The sequence below is a fragment of the Rhinoraja longicauda genome, chromosome 32, assembly GCF_053455715.1.
Source record: "Rhinoraja longicauda isolate Sanriku21f chromosome 32, sRhiLon1.1, whole genome shotgun sequence".
NCBI classification, from domain to species: domain Eukaryota; kingdom Metazoa; phylum Chordata; class Chondrichthyes; order Rajiformes; family Arhynchobatidae; genus Rhinoraja; species Rhinoraja longicauda.
Genome location: NC_135984.1, coordinates 5,447,455 through 5,468,144, shown reverse-complemented (window position 1 = coordinate 5,468,144; position 20,690 = coordinate 5,447,455). Strand labels below are relative to the sequence as shown.

At 38.2% G+C, this 20,690-nt stretch overlaps 1 protein-coding gene across 4 annotated transcripts in view; it reads left to right on the top strand.

Annotated features, from left to right (window-relative positions):
* sik3 (SIK family kinase 3) overlaps positions 1 to 20,690 on the top strand; it is a 198,055-nt gene that overhangs the window by 78,022 nt on the left and 99,343 nt on the right. For all 4 annotated transcript variants that reach the window (XR_013549225.1, XM_078426579.1, XM_078426580.1 and 1 more), the window contains exons 2-3: positions 15,494 to 15,610; positions 20,006 to 20,069. Coding sequence is in view for 3 of the 4 variants with exons in the window: in XM_078426579.1 (XP_078282705.1) it covers positions 15,494 to 15,610; positions 20,006 to 20,069 (181 nt within the window). In the remaining variant the exon portion in view is untranslated. The remainder of the gene's footprint in view (positions 1 to 15,493; positions 15,611 to 20,005; positions 20,070 to 20,690) is intronic.

The following is a 20,690-nucleotide window of genomic DNA, read 5'->3' as shown; positions in this document are numbered from 1 at the left end:
GTTTGGCCTATATATTTACAGGACCATGTGATTGGCATTGGAGGCAGTGCAGATAGGTTTAGTAGGTTGGTTCTTGCAATGAAATGTTGAGTAGGTTGGAGCAAGCTGCCAGAGAACATGGTGGAAACAGAATGGGAAAGTGGTGTTGAGGCCATGATTGGACCAGCTGTAATCTTATTGAATGGTAGAGCAGGCTTGCAGGGCCAACTGGCCAACTTCTGCTCCTGTTTCCTATGTTTATATGTTCTTGTGAAGGAATTACAAATTTGCAGATAATTTGTTTTGATGTTTGCCAGACATCAGAACACTGTTCTGCATTCCCTAAGATTTTTTTTATCATGACATGAATGGGTAAACAGGAATTTGGTTTCATTTCTTCTTTGAAAAAAGGACAATAAATTGATTATGCTCCTTTCTTATACTCTCTAACGTTACCTTTCATAGAATCATACAGCACAGAAATGGGCCCTTTGGCCCAAATCGCCGAGGCTGCTCTATACAGTAGTGTAAGAAAATAACTGCAGATGCTGGTACAAATCGAAGGTATTTATTCACAAAATGCTGGAGTAACTCAGCAGGTCAGGCAGCATCTCAGGAGCGAAGGAATGGGTGACGTTTCGGGTCGAGACCCTTCTTCAGACTGATGTCAGGGGGCGGGACAAAGGAAGGATATAGGTGGAGACAGGAAGACAGGGACAGAGGAACTATCTAAAGTTGGAGAAGTCAATGTTCATACCACTGGGCTGCAAGCTGCCCAGGCGAAATATGAGGTGCTGTTCCTCCAATTTCCGGTGGGCCTCACTATGGCACTGGAGGAGGCCCATGACAGAAAGGTCAGACTGGGAGGGGGAGTTGGAGTGCTCAGCCACCGGGAGATCAGGTTGGTTAAGGCGAACTGAGCGAAGGTGTTGAGCGAAGCGATCGCCGAGCCTGCGTTTGGTTTCGCCGATGTAAAGAAGTTGACATCTAGAGCAGCGGATGCAATAGATGAGGTTGGAGGAGGTGCAGGTGAACCTCTGTCTCACCTGGAAAGACTGTTTGGGTCCTTGGATGGAGTTGAGGGGGGTGGTAAAGGGACAGGTGTTGCATCTCGTGCGATTGCAGGGGAAAGTGCCCAGGGATGGGGTGGTTTGGGCAGGAAGGGACGAGTGGACCAGGGAGTTACGGAGGGAATGGTCTCTGCGGAACGCAGAAAGGGGAGGGGATGGGAAGATGTGACCAGTGGTAGGGTCACCTGGAAAGACTGTTTGGGCCTTGGATGGAGCTGAGGGGGGAGGTAAAGGGACAGGTGTTGCATCTCCTGCAGTTGTCCATCTAAGCAGATCACATTTGCTCGTGTTTTACAAATGTTCCTCTGAACCTTTCCTATCTATGTACCTGTCCAAATGTCTTCTAAATGTTGTTATTGTGCAGATACTCTGGCAGCTCGTTCCACATACCTATCACCTTCTGTAGAAAAAGTTCACAGATTCCTATTAAATTTTTCCCTCTCTCCTAAACAATCCCCTCTGGTTCTTAATTCCCCAATACTGGGAAATAAAAATCTGTTCATTCACCCTATCTAAGCCCCTCATGATTTTATATACCTCTATACGATCACCCCTCAGTCTCCTACGCATTAAGGAATAAAGTACTAGCTTGCCCAACCTCTCCCTATAACGCAATTCCTTGAGTCAATTATGTATCCTATCAGCTAGCTTTCCCTGGAATGGATGCGATCTAATCTTTCAGAGCAGTCTACCATGTGGAATTTTATCAAAGCTCCTGCTAAAATTTACATGGACTACATCTACGGCCCTATCCTCATTGACCCTCGGTTACTTTGTTAGAAAACTAAATCAAATTTGTGAGATGATCTCCCATGCACAGAGCCATGCTGACTATTCCTAATCAACCCCATCTTTCCAAATACATGTATATCTTATCCGTCAGAATCCTCTCCAGTAATATCCTACCACAGATGTTAGGCTTACTGGTGTGTAATCCCCAGATTTTTCTTTTATGCATTGATATCAACCAGGCCTCCTGCAATTTCGTCCGTAGGTTCCCACTGTGTACTTGGATATACCTGATGAAGCCCCAGATGATAAAGTCTCTAATAAAGCTGACGTATTTTTTAATTGACTAAAATAGTCACTTTTACAGCACCACCTACTGGATTCTGGAAAGAAATCCAGAAAATAAAATAATGTTGAAACTAGACTGCTAATTTGTAAAGGCTAGTTTCATCCAAGGACAAGCTGTGCAACTAATTCATGCACAATGGCAATTGCATAAGAGGATTCACTTCTGGATTAACTCTAAGACTTCTAATAATAGGATTTGTAGATGGGCATCATATTTCATTCATTTAATTACATTGAACTTTGTGTGATAATTAGGATCCTAAATGCATGCAGATCATTGTCAAATTGTGGTCCTTTCTCTGTCTTGAACAGTAGAGCAAAAGTTCAGATCAATTTGCTAAATATGATTTTATTTTTACAGAAGCAGAATGATGGTTTTAAAATTAGTTTTCTTTATTGACGTCACATCTTTTTGAATATGATTATTAACTTATATGATCTGACAGTTAAATGTAAATGGCTAATTTTGTTTGTGTTTGAATTATTTTGCTGTAGAGTTGCTTTTTGCTGGATAAAGTTTTAATTTTTCAATTTCACCCGTAGCAATTTGAGCATCATTAGTACCAGAAGCCATCTAATGCTTAACTCTTGATTTTTTTTTTAGCACTGTGAGTTTGTCAATGAGAGGGAGGGAGTGAACTGTTTTAAAAGACTGTCAAGAGCAGATGTGGCTGCACAAAGAGTCATGGAGTGATACAGCGTGGAAACAGGCCCTTCTGCCCAACTTGCCCACTCCGGCCAACATGTCCCATGTATTTTTGAGTCACTGAATAACGATTTGATAATTATTACAATATGAAGGAAATTCAGGGAACTGCAGATGCTGCTATACAATAAAAGATGCAAAGTGATGGAGTAACGCAGCGGATCAGGCAGCATCTCGGAGAAAATGGTTAGGTTCTTCAGACTAATTGTGGTGGGGGGGTGGGATAGCTGGAACAGAGGTGGGGCAGGACAAAGCCAGGCGAGTGGTAGTGGATACAGGTGAGGGATTTTTTTTGATGGTTGAAAGTCCAGCGATGAAAAGACAAAATGTGTGAGATAAGGATAGAATAAGTGAATTCTGAAGCCAGAGGAATCGGTGGAAAGGGAGGGGGAAGGGGAGAAATGAGTGTGACGTGTCCAGGTATAGCACAGGGATTAGCGGGTGAAGGAAGGAAAAAAAGTGTTGTTGGATGGTTTGTAGCTAAAATTGGAGAATTCAATGTTCATACCATTAGGTTGTAAGCTCCCCAAGTGGAATACGATGTTCTGTTCCTTCAGTTTGCGTGATAACACAAATTTTGGCTAAAATGACTTAATTTAACTTGGAACCTTGTCCCTTTTCTTTCTGTGTGACCCAGTTATGTATTTTTATGTTTTTATTCTTCAATCGGTCTATGATATAGTACAGAGAATGTAAGAAGTTATTGATCTTTCTCAAAATGTAATATTCTTTCTGGTGTGTTGGAAAAATTAATACACAATAAAGTTACCACGTCCACCTTTATTGGAAACAATCTTGATCCATTGGATCATGTAATATGAATTTTTGTTACTTTCAAGACTTTTATAATCGTAAGGATTGTCTTATGAGACTGTTTATTGGCCTGCAGTGATATTTATAGAAAGTTAAAGCGCCAGCCTACAAAGAGTCATTTGATAAACCAGATGCACTTTGTTTCTGTTCCTTGCAGTTTGCATGTATGAATCTGTATCCACTGCAATGGACTTTGATTAGAAGTTAAGAATCCACTGAGTATCTGTACTGAATAGAACCAGCAAATGTCTTGGTTAGTATTTACCTCTCAATTAAAAATTTTAAATCATCTCTTAGCAACGAGGAAAGATTGGATAAGTAAGTTATTTTCTTTGTGTCAGAGCAGAATTAGGGGATATTAAGCATAAAAATAAAAAGCATAAAAGTTTGAATACTCAGCAAGTTAGGCCACATTTGTGGGAAAAGAAACAGAGTTAATGTTTCAGGTTAATGACCCTTCATCAGAACTTGAGAGTCAGACATTCTTCATCATACTTAAAACAATATTTGGATCTGTACTTGGCAACTGTAATTTGTGGAGCAAGTTGTGGTGTGCCATTGGACGTCATTTGTCTTTGTTAACTGTAGGGATCGCATTTAAAAAAAGTAATGAATTGCTTACAGAGTGATTATGAAAATCCCAGATGCTATTGAAATGTAGTTTTTTAAATTTCTTTCTACATTGGACTGGAAATGGCTGACTTTCACCTTCCTTCAGTAACATAATTTTGGAGTATTTAATTCCTTTATTCACTTCCTTTATAAATATCTCAATCATTGGCTCGCATTGCAATGAAATCACCTATCTCGCTATTGCAGTTGTCCTCTTAATGAACTTTGACAACTTTCTAAATAGCTGATTGAGCCACTGTTTGTGGCAATGAAGTAGAACTACTAGCATCTATTCACAAAAAAATGGCCACGTTATCAATTTGACTTGGATCAAAAATATTAATGGCAACAGTCTGTTATTGTTTGAAGATATATCAATTAATTATTGGAGAAAATACAGGAGCCGCACAGCTAGTCTTAAGGATAGCTTCTTCCCCACTGCTCTCACGCTCCTGAACCAATCACCTCTTTCATACCACCTTCCCAGAGTGCTGCAATGTACTCTTAACTATTTAATTTGGGTATACCATTATTCACTGGTCATTTTGTTTATTGTTGTATTTACCATTACTGTGTGCATACCGTATACTATGAGCTTCATGTGAACGGAAATTTTATTGCGCCCTAGCGTATATTCCAATTAACTAATCTGAATCTGATTCATTGCTTTGCTCAAGGTCAGGCTGGTTATGTTCAATCTTTCTCAAGTCTTATAAAACAATTGTAAAATTCAGCATTAGCATTCATTAACACGTTGTTTATGCTTGCAAAGTTTGCGCAATCTGACTCGAATTATGTCAAGAAATACATTTTGACAGATTTTTTTCCTTTTAATCTTCACGGTGCGTCTGGATTTTTTTCCCCTCTGTTCTGCAACAGTAGTCCCAGATGTTAGTTGCTCAATGAGAAATTGGATGGATGGATTAAGAAATGAATATGGGAAAAGTATTAACATGACTGGACTGCATTGACTGAAATGCAGTTTTTCCTGAAGTATGATAATACACCTAGATCACAAGACGAGCTGTTGAATTACCGGTTCACAATAAATAGTCTCACCATTCTTAAGTAAGAAGCATGTTTTATTTAAATTTACAGCTGATTTATTTGATGATGCCAATTATATTTTATATCCATTAGATTAGGGTCATGAGTAACATTTATGAAAACCTAATTTAGCTTACTGCATAAATTTAAAATAAAATCCAACCTTTGGAAGAGAGGAATGAATGCTTAAGATAGCTGGGAAATTTTGTAGCCAGTATTAAATTGTGCCAGGGAGAGTACTGGGAATTGTTGGCTCGAGAGATTGCCTGACACTAAAGCATGTGATTATATTGCATGGTTTCTGATAGCTATTCAGTCAACATCGTATTTGTAGGTCAGCATATTATTGCTGTAGAGCGGTGACATTTATCTGGCGACATTAACGTGGGTCTTTGCAATTGCTTCCTTAATAATGCTATCGCTATACATATAATCTTAAAAAGGTCTGATGTAGAAATTAGAGTGCTCTGCTAAGAGGAAATAATATATTTAAATGCAGATTAAAAAAATTGTTTTATGTTAAATGTACATATTTACCCTCACTTATGTAAAAGTTAAGTTCAAGATATTAAAGTGCTTGTGGTAGCAGTGGAATATTGTATGAATTCCTAATTGGTATCTTTGGAACAATTGTCTCATGCAGAATCCCTATATAATTTCTGAGAAATGGCATCATAGCAGAAAAAATATGTTCTGCATATTTGTCCTTGTTTGCTTTGAGCAGGTATTTTAAATCAAAGATAAGCCACTGTATATCCATGGTGGATTTGCTGAAGTTAGATCTAACTTGGCCTTGTTTGGACATGATTTCAGCTAAATGATTGGTGACGTTCATTACTATTTTAAACTAATCTTGCTGAGTATTTTCAGAAATAGTTTCATCACCTTTTAAAAATAATTGTTAATGCAGTGCACTGTTGCACATTGTTCACAAATTGTGTATCACTGTTCATTCAAAGGAACCATGCTAGTCAAAAGACAATCAACAGGAAATACTGCTGTACACTGCAAGTTCCTGTTGTTCAACCTGAAGCATTATTACTCTTTTGACAATGGAAACAGTATTTAGTAGTCAGTTAACATGCACTAATACTAGTTTGTGAAAAATGAAATTACTAAACTTAGCTGGTTGCCAGCTTATTTTTAATTACCTTTTTCTTGTGGCACAGTCCTGTTGCTCCCCTTGATATTCTCCTTTGGCCTATTTCATACTAAGTGTGTTTCACATTAAGCATTCAAATTAACAATTCAGTTGTATGATTTATTTTATCCAAGTATGAAATATTCTTAGTGCATCTTTGCAAACACTAGATTTAGCACTCATTGCACTTACACATTCATAGTTCAAATGTATCTGTTTTGAAGTTTGGATCTTACTTTCTAAATATTCGTGTGCATGCATTCCAAGTTAACTTAGGTGCGTTGTACAAAGATAGAGTTAGTTACGTTCAGTGGTATAATCACAAGTAGACTTTGGAGTTTATGCAAGCATAATAAAAACAAAGCATGTTGAAAATTCTTGGCTTGTTTTGCAGGATCTGTGGAGAGACTTAACAGTTCACTTCTCTGACCATCAAAATGGTTGCAAAGATGAGTATGTTCCGATGCAAGGTCATTGAACTGAAATATTAACTGTTTCACTGTCCAACGATACTGCATGATGCTGACCTTTTCTGGCATTTTCTATTTTAGTTAATTTGGCTATCATCTATTGTATTTCGCTTCATGTTTATTTTCTGATTTTTTTTTAGGTTTCTATAAAGTACTGCAGCAACCATTAAAATAGAGTATTGAAAGTTCATATGAAAGTTCATATACAGGCACTCCCTGACTTAGGTACTAGGCGAGTTATGTAAACTCGCACTTATGTAAACAATTCACAATAGGTGGTCTCGTTTCCTGAATGATCGGAGTTGTTGCAACTGGAGAATGGCGAGGCTTCCCGTCCATTTCATAGATATGAAAATGTCGCCTGGTCTTGCTGGGCAGGCAAGCGAGAATAAGGGAGGTGGTGGAGAGCAAGTCCCTGCCGAGTCGACATGTTCCACACAGTGCACCAGGGGGCCCTTCTTCACTCGATGCCACACCATCCAGTAGATACTGCTGTTCTTGCGGCTCACATTGTGTCCTACAACCGCCAGTGCTTTCTTCAGGCTGCCGCCACTGACAGTACGAGCTTGGTCACCGTGGGGCTCCTTCCCCTCTCACCAGCTTCTGCTTCTTCCTGTCTTCCAACGCTTTGATCACCCCCCCCCCTCCTCCACCGCTGCCTCCTCCTTCTCCCATTGCTTTGTCCAATCTGCCGATTTCCCCCATCACCATTGCCTCCTCCTCCCCTGGAGTCGCCGACATATTCCAAGGTGGAAGATGTCGGTGAATGCAGCGGAGAAGGAGGAGGTGGAGGGGGGGAAGAGCAGACAAAGCGACAGTCGGCAGGTAGAGGCGGCAGCTGGTAAGAGGGGCGGGAGCCCCATGGTGACGGAGCACGTCCTGTCGGTGGCGGAGGGCTGAAGAAAGCTCTGTCAGCCAGGGCCTACAACATAAGCCGCAACAATAGCCTTGCCAACCAGACGGTGCGGCACCTGGTGAAGAAGGGCCCGTTGATGCAGACCAGCACCATTGGTGCCTGATTCTAAGGTGAAACAACACAAAGTGCTTTAGTAACTCTGTAGACTGAAACAGTCTGAAGAAGGGTCCTAACCTAGAACCCCACCTATCGCTGTTCTCCAGAGATGCTGCCTGACCTGCTGAGTTACTCCAGCGCTTTGTATCGTTTTAGGTATTAACCAACATCTGTAGTTCTTTATTAAATAGTTTTGTACTTACACAACAAAAGGTAATCATTATTGCAAAGTTCGACGACAAAAATGTGGCATCTATTCTAAAGCAAAATAATTAAGTGAAGTACTACGATATATAACATTTATAAATATGATCAACAATAAAAAAGTAGAACGCAAACTAGTTAAACAAAAGTAATAATCGTTAACAAATTTATGTTTTAGAAGCTTGTTTCATAACTGTATCAGAGGTTGTAAAGTATGAATTGGACTGTGAAACCATGTATTTAATCTTGCTTTCATGAGAGGATACAGCAAAGAAGATCAGTTCCTAGGATTATGTATTTATGGTTTATAGTGGACCATTTTCCATTTCCCAGGTGCCACCTGGAACAGGTATCATTGATGAGGTTCTACACTGCGTCCAGAGCACTAGTAACATCTTTAGCCACCTGAAAAAAAAGCTTGAAGATTAGGAGCTCCAACTCGACAAAAGTTTCAGTCTAACAGGCAGCGCTGATCCCTGGCCTCTTATATGATTCAAAGATGCAGCTTCCCTATATCGAGCACCGCTAAGTATTGTAGACGAACAACATATGCTGTCTCCACAAATCCTCTAAAGCCATTGGCAGGACAAGTGAAGCAGTGTCACCATTCTCTTCTGGACCAAGATCCCCAGCAACAAGGCTCTAATTATACACAGCTGACTCTGATGGATGGGCCATCTTGTTTACGTGCCCAACACCTGACTCTTGAAACAGGCACATACTGTTGAGCTTTGTCATGGCTAGATATTACTGGGAGGACAGAGGAAACAAGTCAAGCATGTTTTCAAAGCCCTGACAAAATGTAACATTCTCACTGACCTTTGGGAACCTCTGGCCCAGGAGTGCTCAAACTGGAGAAGAAATATCCAGGATTTTACTGAAAAATATGAGTATCTTTATTAAGAGCTTGCGGAAACTGAGCGGGAAAGGGGAAAGGCATATACCTCTTCCCTCACTATCTAGCTACCCCCATCCTACCGAGTCTACAGATGTTATATTGGCCTCACTATCGCATTGGCTAAGCTATCCACCCACCCATCTGCCTTCTACCACCCAAGACCAAAGATTGGCACCGAGGCACAATGGGAGGTTTGATGGCGGCCTCGATACTTGTTCATCTCTTTGAATGAATGAATAAGTTTATTGGCCAAGTATGCATATACAAGGAATGTGCCTTGGTGCTTCGCTCACAAATAACAACACAAACATACAGTTAACAATTAAGAATAAAGCAAAAACACATCAAAACAATAAGGATACAACATTACGGTCTAAACATGTGGGTGAAAATAAACCAGAGCAAAAAAGAGACTACAGTCTGGTTATTGAGTAGAACTACTACTCGTAGAAAAAAGCTGTTTCTTTGTCTGGCTGTGGCTGCTTTGACAGTCCAGAGTCGCCTTCCAGAGGGAAGTGCTTCGAAGAGTTTGTGGCCAGGGTGAGAGGGGTCAGAGATGATCTTGCCTGCTCGCTTCCTGGCCCTGGCAGTGAAAGGGAAAAGATTTGGTATGGCATCTGTGAATGCCCCAAGGTATATACATTAAAGTGCACTTTTACACTGTAAACAGTGAATTAATGACTTGAAAGACACAAAATGCTGGAGTAACCCAGAGGGTCATGCAGCATCCCTGGAGAATATGGATAGGTGATATTTTGGGTCAGTAAACGACTTGATATATGTGATGGAGAAATATTGGCAAGGACATCAGGTGTTTCTCAAATTGTCCACAAGTCTCTCTGCACCTGAACTTGTTGGAAGAGCTTCAGTATATTGACCAAATGTGTGTGTAATCACTCGCCACTGCTCAATATTTCACTAGATTTAAAGCCTTGATTAGCTACTGTGGTCTTGCAATATAGGGGAATTGAATGAGTGTGTCGAGCAAATCAGTTTTAATTTTCATCAAATGTCCATTCTTTTGCTTTGCCTTTCCGTTTATTCAGCAATACTTAGCTTGAGAGTTAATATCACTGTGGAAAATATTGGAGCAACTAAAAGAAAATAATCTTGCCTCTTAAATAGGTGAAACTATACAATCGTGATACCAAAACAGATATTAAAAATCTTGTCAGCCATAGTGAAACTAGATTTTATTGACACAATGTAATAATGTTATGATAAATGTACTGCAGCAGCAGTACATTCTTCAGAGTAAAATTAATAACAGGCATCTAATATCAGGACTGTATTAGACGGACTATAGTTTGTTTTATAATTGCTTTATATTGTGTTGGAGTGGATTATTATACATTTCTATTGCAGAATAAGAATGTGACTAAAGAATTATCAAAAGATGCTGAGACTAAAAAATTGAAAATGTTAACATTTGTAACTTCTATAGGAGATGATTTCATGGCTTAAAAGATAATTATATATGGCAGTAATATTTGATCAGTAACAAAAATTGATAAAAATGAAGCTTCCAAGCCTTTGACCTTTATTCCTATTTTAAAAGGCAGATAAAGGTGAACAGTGGTGACAGCTATTACTATTTTTATAGGATGCTGTGCTGCAATTTTGAATCATCATACGCACCTCAATATAATTATCCTTTTTGTGATGAAACAAACAGACTGGTTGTTCAAAAACTTAGGTTTTATAGAAATATATAAATGTTCAAATTAAGTATTTTGACAGACATTTGTGGCAGTCTTGCAGGATGTGAGCAGGGCATACCTTAGTTGTAACACTTTGAACTTGTTTTAAAGTTATAGGGAGCCCAATTTCCCTCATCAGCCAAGCTTCCTTACGTTTGCCTGCTTTGCCCTTCACTCTAACGGGAGCGTACACATCCTGAGCTTTCGTCAGTACACTTTTAAAAACATCCCATTTGGCCGATGCTCCTTTCCCCTCAAATAACCTGCTCCAGTCAACTTGAGCGAGACCTTCTCTCATACCCTCAAAGTTGGCCTTACTCCAATTGAGCATTTTAACACTCCGTCCCGATCCATAACTAACTTAAACCTAATCGAACTGTGGTCACTGGTCCCAAAAGGCTCCTCCACACACACTTCATTAACTTGCCCGTCCCAATTTCCCAATACTAGATCCAGCGTTGCCCTCTCAAGTGTGGGGGCCTCCACATACTGCTTAAGAAAACTCTCCTGAACACTTTTGAGGAATTGCACCCCATCTAAACCCTTCACACTATGATTTTCCCAGTCTATGTTGGGAACGTTAAAGTCCCCTATGACAACAACCTTATTTGAATCTGAATCTGTTGAGTACTATTTTACACAAAAATGTTGAGTATTTGGATTGTAAATGAGCTTCCATGTAATATTCAGTTCAACGTACATATTGTATGCTTCATTAGATGTTAGTATACAGATACAAATTTTAGTATCTGATTTTCTGAAGTTCAGTTAGCAGCATGAACTTTTCTTGCACATCATCAGTTGTGGTTTGACTTTTCTGACTAACCTTTTTCATTTCTGATAATTGTGTTTCAAAATGCCCCTTTCTTGTGACTTGTTGAGTAAGATATTGTTGCCTAGGCAGGACTTTATTTTAATGAGCTTGCATGGTCTGTCAAAAACAAAAGAAAATTCTGACTTTAAGCTGCATTCAAATTTTTCCATTGCAGTAGGCAGTTCCATGAGTAATGTATTGTAATCATCTTACTAACATGTTCATTTCATGCTCTGAGCATTTGTACATCGAGAATGACAGTGCAGTCTAAACAGCAATACCTAATAAATGTAATTTTTCCAATCTCTAATTACATTTATTGAATCCATGTATAGTATAAACAAAATGAATGATTAGTATTTTCTTTCTGATCTATTCTTGCATTTTGTCATTGAGCCTCTTACAAGAGTTATTAAGTCAGCTGTCATGTGGCTTACGATTCCTGATCCATGACGCATCAACATATATACTTTCAGTTCGGTTTGAAGCTACATAAAAATCCGGAGTTAAGCTCCCACTTTTTGAAGGAGATAAATGTTCTTCAACACATGATAGCATGAATTAATGATGATTTTTTAACTTGTAAGTATGCTAAAGCTCTCTACCATCATCAAATTTAAGTGAGTTTAGAGTTTGGTTTAGTTTAGATATTAGAAATACAATATGGAAACAAGCCTTTGGCCCAATGAGTCCATGCCGACCATTGCTCACCTGTTCACACTAGATCAATGTTATCCCACTTTCTCATCCACTCCTTCCATGTTAGGGGTAATTTTATAGAGACCAATTAGCCTACAAAGTCATACGTCTTTGGGATGTGGGCGGAAACTGAAGCACCACGAGGAAACCCAAGCGGTCACAAAGAGAATATAAAAACACTACACAGACAGCACCCAAGGTCAGGATCAAGCCTGGGTCTCCGGTGCTGTGAGGCAGCAGCTCTACCAGCTGCACCACTGTATCGCCCTCATTTGCACTTTAAGGAAATTTCATACTTTTCAGAACCTTGAACAAAAGCATATGAACATGAGAGAAGCTTTAATATTGATTCAAAGTCCATTTGACTAGAAAAAGTTCTTGAAACTCTGCCTGCAGTGGTAAAGTGTTCGCCAATTTTAGCGTGTGTTGCCTTGAGCAAGGGAACAGATAGTAATACCTTAGTGCAGTGAACTGTATCACTGGCTTGATTGAATGGAATTATGTGCACATAAACAAAGTAGAAGTTGAAGTCAGTTCTTCCATCAATTATTGGGGGAGAAAACAAAAGCATTTCTGTTGTAAGGAGTGTGTGAATCAGTCAGTGTTTCTCGCAATCCTACAATGCTTGTTGAATGCTTTTGTGATGTCCTGTCAAATTCTTGAATGTTTGAAAATTGTTAGTTACTCAGACTGTTGATATACTTCGATCTACTGACAATGACCATTATATATTTCCAGATAAAGACGCCAAGCGAGTTAATGGTTTTTATTTGCTAATAAAACAAGCCAGGTGTTACATTCTGGTTTTTCTGGAAAATGATTGATTTGTTTTACAGCACAAAGGCCACTTTCATAAGCACGCAAACTCTTTTAAACTGAGATCAACATATATTCATACATGGCCCCGAGTAGAATATATTGATGTGGGACTGATGAGTTTTTGTTCATTGCAATGTATCCCGATGAAGATCACGTTCATCTGTCTACTGCAAGAGATTTTAAATATCATGCAAGAAGACCATTTCCCTTTCAGGCAAAAATAAACAGATTTATTTTAAATTAGATTTGTGCACAGACACAAATAATAACGGGTCACTGGTATCTTTAATACATTGAATGGATATTTTTGTTAAATATTTTTTTCACCAACATTCCATGGATTGAAATTCAGTCCATTCAGGGTCCATCTGGACAGGATTGAAAATGTTATTCATGCTTATTTTCAGTTTCAGTTTAAAAAAAATCATATTTCAGCGTAGAAAAAGGTGCAAGATTCATTCAACATTCAAGACACAATATTCTTATCATTGTTAATTGGGCACTACAAATGATTTTGCATGATATACTATCCTCAACAAGGTTGTTCAGGAGGATTTTCTAATCACATAAATGTAAAAAATTGGCTGGCCTTTATTGTAGTCAAGTACAGCAATCATACATAATTTCAGAAAGTGGCATAAGCTTAGTCTACATGATCTACTGTTGTGATGGGAACTCTTAATGAGCAGTTTTTAATGGACGCATTGACTGAACTGTTGCCAGAATTGACATTTTGGACTGAGGAGTGAGCTCTATTTCTCCAATGATTGCGTGGACATTGTGGCATGGACATGCGAAAAAAAGAGTAGTTAGGGTTCCCCTCCTTTCAAAGAAAGTATGACATTACCCGCAAAATCCACACACACACACGGTTCACTGGTGATTAATCCATTATTGTCTTCCACGCTGGATTTCCCATTAATGACCCAGGAAAGGATTAGGTATTGGGCCCCTTCAATTGGAACCCCAGCAGGCCTTCTTTAAGATCTGTTTTTAAGATTGAGGCCAACTTTGTTTCTCAGTCATGTATATGGATTTTAGCGTTTTAGCGATGATGTCAAATATGCAATGCATGCGTGTTGATGTTGTTGCATGGCAAAAGGTCTTGTGCATTGATTTTTTGGAATGTTGAATTTGCTTTTAATATGTATTTTATGTACTTGGCAGTGCTAGAGTGATCAGTTTTATGCTCTAATTCAGTTGCATAGTGTATGAAAAAACATACGCCTTTGAATTTCTACACCAGGGAGTTTAATTAAAGATCTATTTTTTGTAAGAGAGTATTAATCTTGTTGTTTCTGTATAAAATCGGAGTTATGATTAGTTTATTTCTACCTTGTGTCACATGATTTAAGATAAAGTCTGTTGGAAAGTTATACAAGTAAATTGAGCACATACCATTTTGAGTAGGATAATGTCCCTAACAGAATTTTCTGTTTGTTCTGTACTCTCAGCAGTGGGTGCAGGTAGTTCTGCCATAGAGCGTATCTTCGTAACACAATTTGGATATAACAGGATTGATGAATTAGAGATCTCCATTTATCTCATGCAAGCTGTATTAGTATTTCACTGCTTCTATCAGGAACTAGAATTACTTAGGAAATTGATAAGCAGAGAAAAAAGCTGTCTTGGAAAAAATCAGTCTAGAATGTTTCCATGTCACCTTCACACAATAATCAGATGCCATTCTCTCTTCGGAATAGTCTGTCAGTTTCACCATGGGCAGTCGTTGAAATTGATGAGAATTGCTGCTATTGAAACATGTGCAATTATCCTTTATTAAATTATGCAATATAGAGCCACTGGTATTTTTACCTTGCATTAACAAAGTAAAATTGTATCCTCTAACTTGTTCAGATGGCACTATAAGAAATCTATTAACTTTGTGTAATATCAATAATAATAGGTCATATTATTTTGTGACATGAAGGGTTTTGTGAATTTAATTATCCTCTTTGGAAAAGGAAGGTGTATAAATTATGATGTCCACCTTCAAGGATATTGTTGCTGGAAGGGATGCTGCACCCAAGAGTTTTTAGCTCACCCATGGTGATAACTTGGAAGGATGCCTTTAACAATGGTGAACACCTAATCAACTTTAATAGTCTCTGAATCCTTTTGTAATTTGCATGATTTTTCTTCAGTGATGGTGGAAATAAATGACATATCTATTGGTGTCGGCTTAAAATACCTGCACCTTATTGAATAGCCATGGGATTTTGTTGTAGAAATGTTAGTGACATGTGGAAAGTCATTGCCAGAGTAAAAAGCTGCAGTCAGATACTCCTGCTGTCTGAGAATAAAAGGATTTATGGGGAAAGCGCCATAATCAGCTGCAGCTTTTGCAAGATATGCAGGAAATACAATTTAAAATACTATGATTTTAGCACAATCCTTTGAGTTTTCTAATCTTCAGAATTTCTATTTTGCAGGTTGCTATAAAGATAGTAGATAAGACACAGCTGGAGGAGGAAAACTTGAAGAAGATCTTCAGAGAAGTTCAAATCATGAAAATGTTAAGGCACCCTCACATTATTAGGTTATATCAGGTGAGACACTTACTCATTCTATAAGGATTAATTTCCAGCTATTATTTTCAAATAAATTATTACAATTGGTTATATTAGTTGTACTGATTTTACTGGAACTTAATAACGTAACTAATATTATGACTAAACCGTTCATCATTAAAAGTCATTTTACAATGCTGAAAGACTATGAAATCTGAAACATGAACAAGAAGTGATGGAAATAGTAAGCCAGTCAGACAATATCCATGAGGAAGAAAAACTTGATTTTTATCTCTGAATATAACTGGGCAGGATACGCCTGGTTGGGCCCGAGGGATTTATCCTCTTTTTATGCACTTCAGGACCACTCTTCTACACCTCCTCATTCATAATGTTTCAGGATATCACTGTTCTCTTCCACGATCTCAATATCTTTCATGTCCTGTTCCACAGTAATACAGAGATGAACCCATTTAAGACCTTGCCTCACACCACACAAAGATTCCCACATTGATCCTTAAGGAGACCTACTCTCTCTCCAGTTTACCCTTTTGATTTTAATATACTTGTTGAAACTTTTGGGATTCTCTCTTTTACCTTATCTGCCAATAATATCTGATGTCCCCATTTTGCCAATCTAATTTCTTATTGAGTGCAGAAGAGGTTTAGCAGAATGCTGCCTGGATTAGAGAATATCAGCGAGAAGGTTGGACAAACTTGAATTGTTTTCTTTGGAGTGTCTGAAGCTGAAGGGAGACCTGGTAGAAGTATATAAAATGACAAGAGGCATAAAATAGGTAGAGAGGCAAAATCTTTTCACCAGGGTAGAAATGTTGATGACCAGAGGATATGGCTTTAAGGTGAAAGGAGAAACATTTAAAAATGTGGTGGCAGGTTTTATACACAGAGAATAGTGGACGCCTGGGTCCACTAATATGCTGCCAGGGATGCTGGTGGAGATATGATAGCGGCATTAAAAAAACTTTTAGATAGGCACAGGGAATGGAGGGATATGGAGGCAGAGGAGATTAGACTTTACTTTAGACTGTAGACAGCGTGGAAACAGGCCCTTCGGCCCACTGTGTCCAAGCCGACCAGCGATCATCCCGTACACTAAGGCTATCCTATACACTAAGGACAGTTTACACTTTTTAACAAATGCTAAATAACCTACAAACCTGTACATCTTTGGAGTTTAACTTGGTGTAATGTTCGGCACAGACATTAGGACCGAAGGGCCTGTTTTATGTTCTGTGTTCTAGGTGTACTTCCACATCCCTTTTCCTGATCAAGCGAATTGCTTGATCTCTGCTACCTAAACCTGACACGTTCCTCTGTCATTTTTATGACCAGAACGTCAATTTCCCTTGTTAACCAGGGTCCCCTAATCTTCCCCTTCATTCTACAGGAACATGCTGACTCTGAACTCTTCCTATCTCACTTTTAAAAGTCTCGCACTTGCCCAAGGTCTCTACCAGATAACAGCCTCTTGATATTCAACCGTTGCAAGTTCCTGTCTAATGGCTTCAAAATTAGCCTTACCCCAATTTAGAATTATTATTTTTTGCATAACTAGTTTAAAACTAATTGAATTATGGTCACTAGTGGGAGGTGAAAGCTGATGTGCTTGAAATGAAAGCTGACATGAGTAAAAGCCCAGTCACCTAGGGGAGATGGAAACCCAGGGTTAAGGAAAAAGGAAAACTTCTCAGAAGCACTGGTGTGGAAAGTCTTATCAGAACAGATGTGGATTCTGAGAAATTGGAAGAATAGATTATTGTCCTCGAAGGAAGGATGCGTGGTCTAAATAGCTCTGGAAATCTGACCCAAACCAACCCAAAATAACATGGAGGTCACGCAAGAACTGTATAAAACATCAGTTATCCTACAGCTGAAGGACTGTACACACTTCCAGTCAACAAACTGAGGGAAACACAATAGCTTTAGGAAGGTGCAGAGCTAATTTATGTTGTTGCCAGGACGATTAAGGTTAAAATTACGATTAAGAGGAAAAGCTGTCTGTGTTGGATTTCATTCCACTGTAACAAAGGGAAATGAGAGAGATTTATTCGAGGTACCTAAAATTACGAGAGACTCCGTTTCCCATATCAGAGAGGTCGGTAACTGAAGAACATAGCTGTGTTAATTAGTGGAAGAATTAAAGGGGATCTGAGAATTTCATTTGACTCAAACTGAGTGTGGTTGTGGAACTCGCTGGCTGAAACGATGGAGACCGAAACGCTAGCAACATTTACAAAAATACCCAGAGGAGTCACAGAGCAATGGAACAAGAGTTGGGATGTAGAATTAATTAGTGTTAATAATGGTCAGAGCTACAATCTCCTAGGTTTTCAGGTATGTAGCCATTCATCAAAATTTGATAAAGGGCCTGAAATGTTAACTTTATTTCTCTCTCTGCAGATGCTGCCTGGTTTGCTATTTCCATATATTCTGTTTACTTCTTGTAAAAGAACCATACTGTATAATTTCCTCAAAATGCTCATATATACTTTTTGGAGCAAAACGTTATTTTGATTATAATTCTTGTGTGGGTTGAATAAAATTAATCTAGTGAAATCTACATTTTCTTAAATGTATCCAATTTTTCCACTGTCTTGTGCTATGTTTTCATTGCATTGTCCTATTCTGGTCAGATTAAATACTAAACATTTGTGTAAAGTGCAAACCTAACATTTAGAATAAAAGCAAGTTATTTCAAAAAGATTATGTTATGTCAAGAGCATACTTTTTTTCCAAATGTACTGCATAATACCATATAGAATACCATCTGACATGTCATCATCCCCACTCAATGCACCAAACAATTCAGTTCATTCACTTACAGTATTTTAATGTCACTAATGTTTTATCCTTAAACAATGTACCAGTGAAATACTTGAGAGGCTGTTACCACAGGGCTCAGACCTTGTTTGTCCAATGGTGACAGGACCTTGGATTGTGGTCTTTGCCCACTGATACGGTCTATGCAGTGGCTGCAGCCAGCATGTATTTCTACACCTATATTGTCAGCCAGCATGATTCACCTGTGGACATCTCCCTGCGCTGGAAGGTGAGCAAAGTTTAGGCAGACTAAAGTGGGCCTGTCACTGAGCAGATAATATGCATCTCTGGGAATAGCCCATAGAGCAGAGTTTCTTCTGGTACACATCTGCTCAGGAGTAATCTTGACAAAGACCACTCTATCTCTTTCCAGGCATTTTCATTGAACATAAAAATCACATTTTTATAAAAAGAGTGTGATGGTTAAAGTCAGCAATTCTTCAATACGGAAGAAATGTGCACTACAGGACAACACATGAGGGCTGTGATGACTGTCAGCTTTTCAGTACAGACTCTGATGCAGATTTTGCATTGTATTATCATAACATTTATTTTTTTATTGCACGGGTGTTTTTCCCTTCTAGTGAGTTGCATGTGGAATGAAAGGCATTAGCTTGCATCACAAAAATCTTTGTGAAATGCTTTTTAATCTGTTACATCAAATAATACGAGACCCAAAAATAATATATCATGTAATGATGCATTTCTACTTTTCTTTCAAGATTTTAAGTAGTCTGGTGTTCACAAATTCTCGAGTAGTGGATGTGTTTCTGCAATTCTGAAATCATGTCACTTGTATTAAAATGTGTTTTTCCTATTTTCTTCTTCTTGTGGGCCAGGGATTGCAGTGAAGACCCTCATATGTTGATCTTCCAAACCACAGGCAATGGTCTTTGCAGCAGATGTAAAATGCTACTGAGTGTATTATTGTTTTGAATTAAAGTTGGGTATTCAGTTTTACTTTGCATTCTGCCATTCATTGTTGTTCATGTGTAAGCTGTTGTCCTGTGTCTCTGTTCTATTTATTCTTGCTCTTTTAGTAATTTTTCAAAAACAAGCGAAAGTGCATAATTAAATATATATTGACTGAAGATTTCAGGCTTATTTCCACATTTAGTCGTGTTGAATGTTTATTTTATGGTGTATCTGCTTCTGTGGGTATCAGCAAAGTATCTTTTTAATCAAATTAGGATTGAATTGTTGTGCTTCTATGCTGTCTTGAATCCAAATCTGTTCAGCTTTTCCTGACGCCAAAGTTCTGACTTACTAAATCTCTTTGCTACATCTACCTCAAATCTCAAATTTTTTCTAAGCATGCATGCAAACCTCAGGTATTAAGTGACAGAGCCTGTATAACCGGAATTTCCTCTCTAAATCTCACTTTGCCTGTTAACATTTTGGAATGTTAAGTTATTTGGTTTGAGTATTTTTTTATTGTGAGCAACATAGGAAAACAATAATTTAATTCTATAAATATGAATTGGAGGGGACTAGTTTTTAATTTAATTGCTATCCATTTAACCACCATCACCTGCTTGTCTTATTTAATTTTGGTGTATTAAGTTTGGCTTCTGTTATATCCTTATACCACAGGTTATGGAGACGGATAGAATGATTTATTTGGTGACAGAGTATGCAAGTGGTGGGGAGATATTTGGTAAGCATATTTATCTTTGATTTGTAATGGATGCTATAATCTGGTTGTGCTTAATAGCTGTCCGTTATGCTCCCAAAGATTTGTATCAAATCAGACATGTTGAATTAAATAACTGCTGATTATATTCAACTTTATTTTGCATAAAATGAGATCAACAAACTTTTCTAATTAATTATTTATTATGACACAGAAGCCCATCGAGTCTATGCTGGCACCCTGCAGAATAATCCCATTAGTTTATTTTATCTCTCTGAGTATTTCCCTGTAGTACTTCAACTAATTCTCTTTCATCAGCCCAACAATTCCCTTTTGATTCTTTTACCACTCACCCATGCTAACGAGTAATTTGCAGTTGGTTAATCTACGAGTACAAACCACAATTACACTGTTAATTTTAGTTATATTGCTCTGTTGTGACGAGTTAATTTTCCTCTATGTTATTGTATATTTAGTTTGCATTTCTTTACTTATGACCCAACTGGAAAACTGCTGAGTAATCAAGTTCCTTGTCAGAGTCTTTTGAAGCTAGCACATCTTTGCCTAATCAAATTATCATTTACATATTTTTAGGTCTATGCCGCATGATATAACTAAGAAGAGCCCTTTTAATTTTTTTTTATC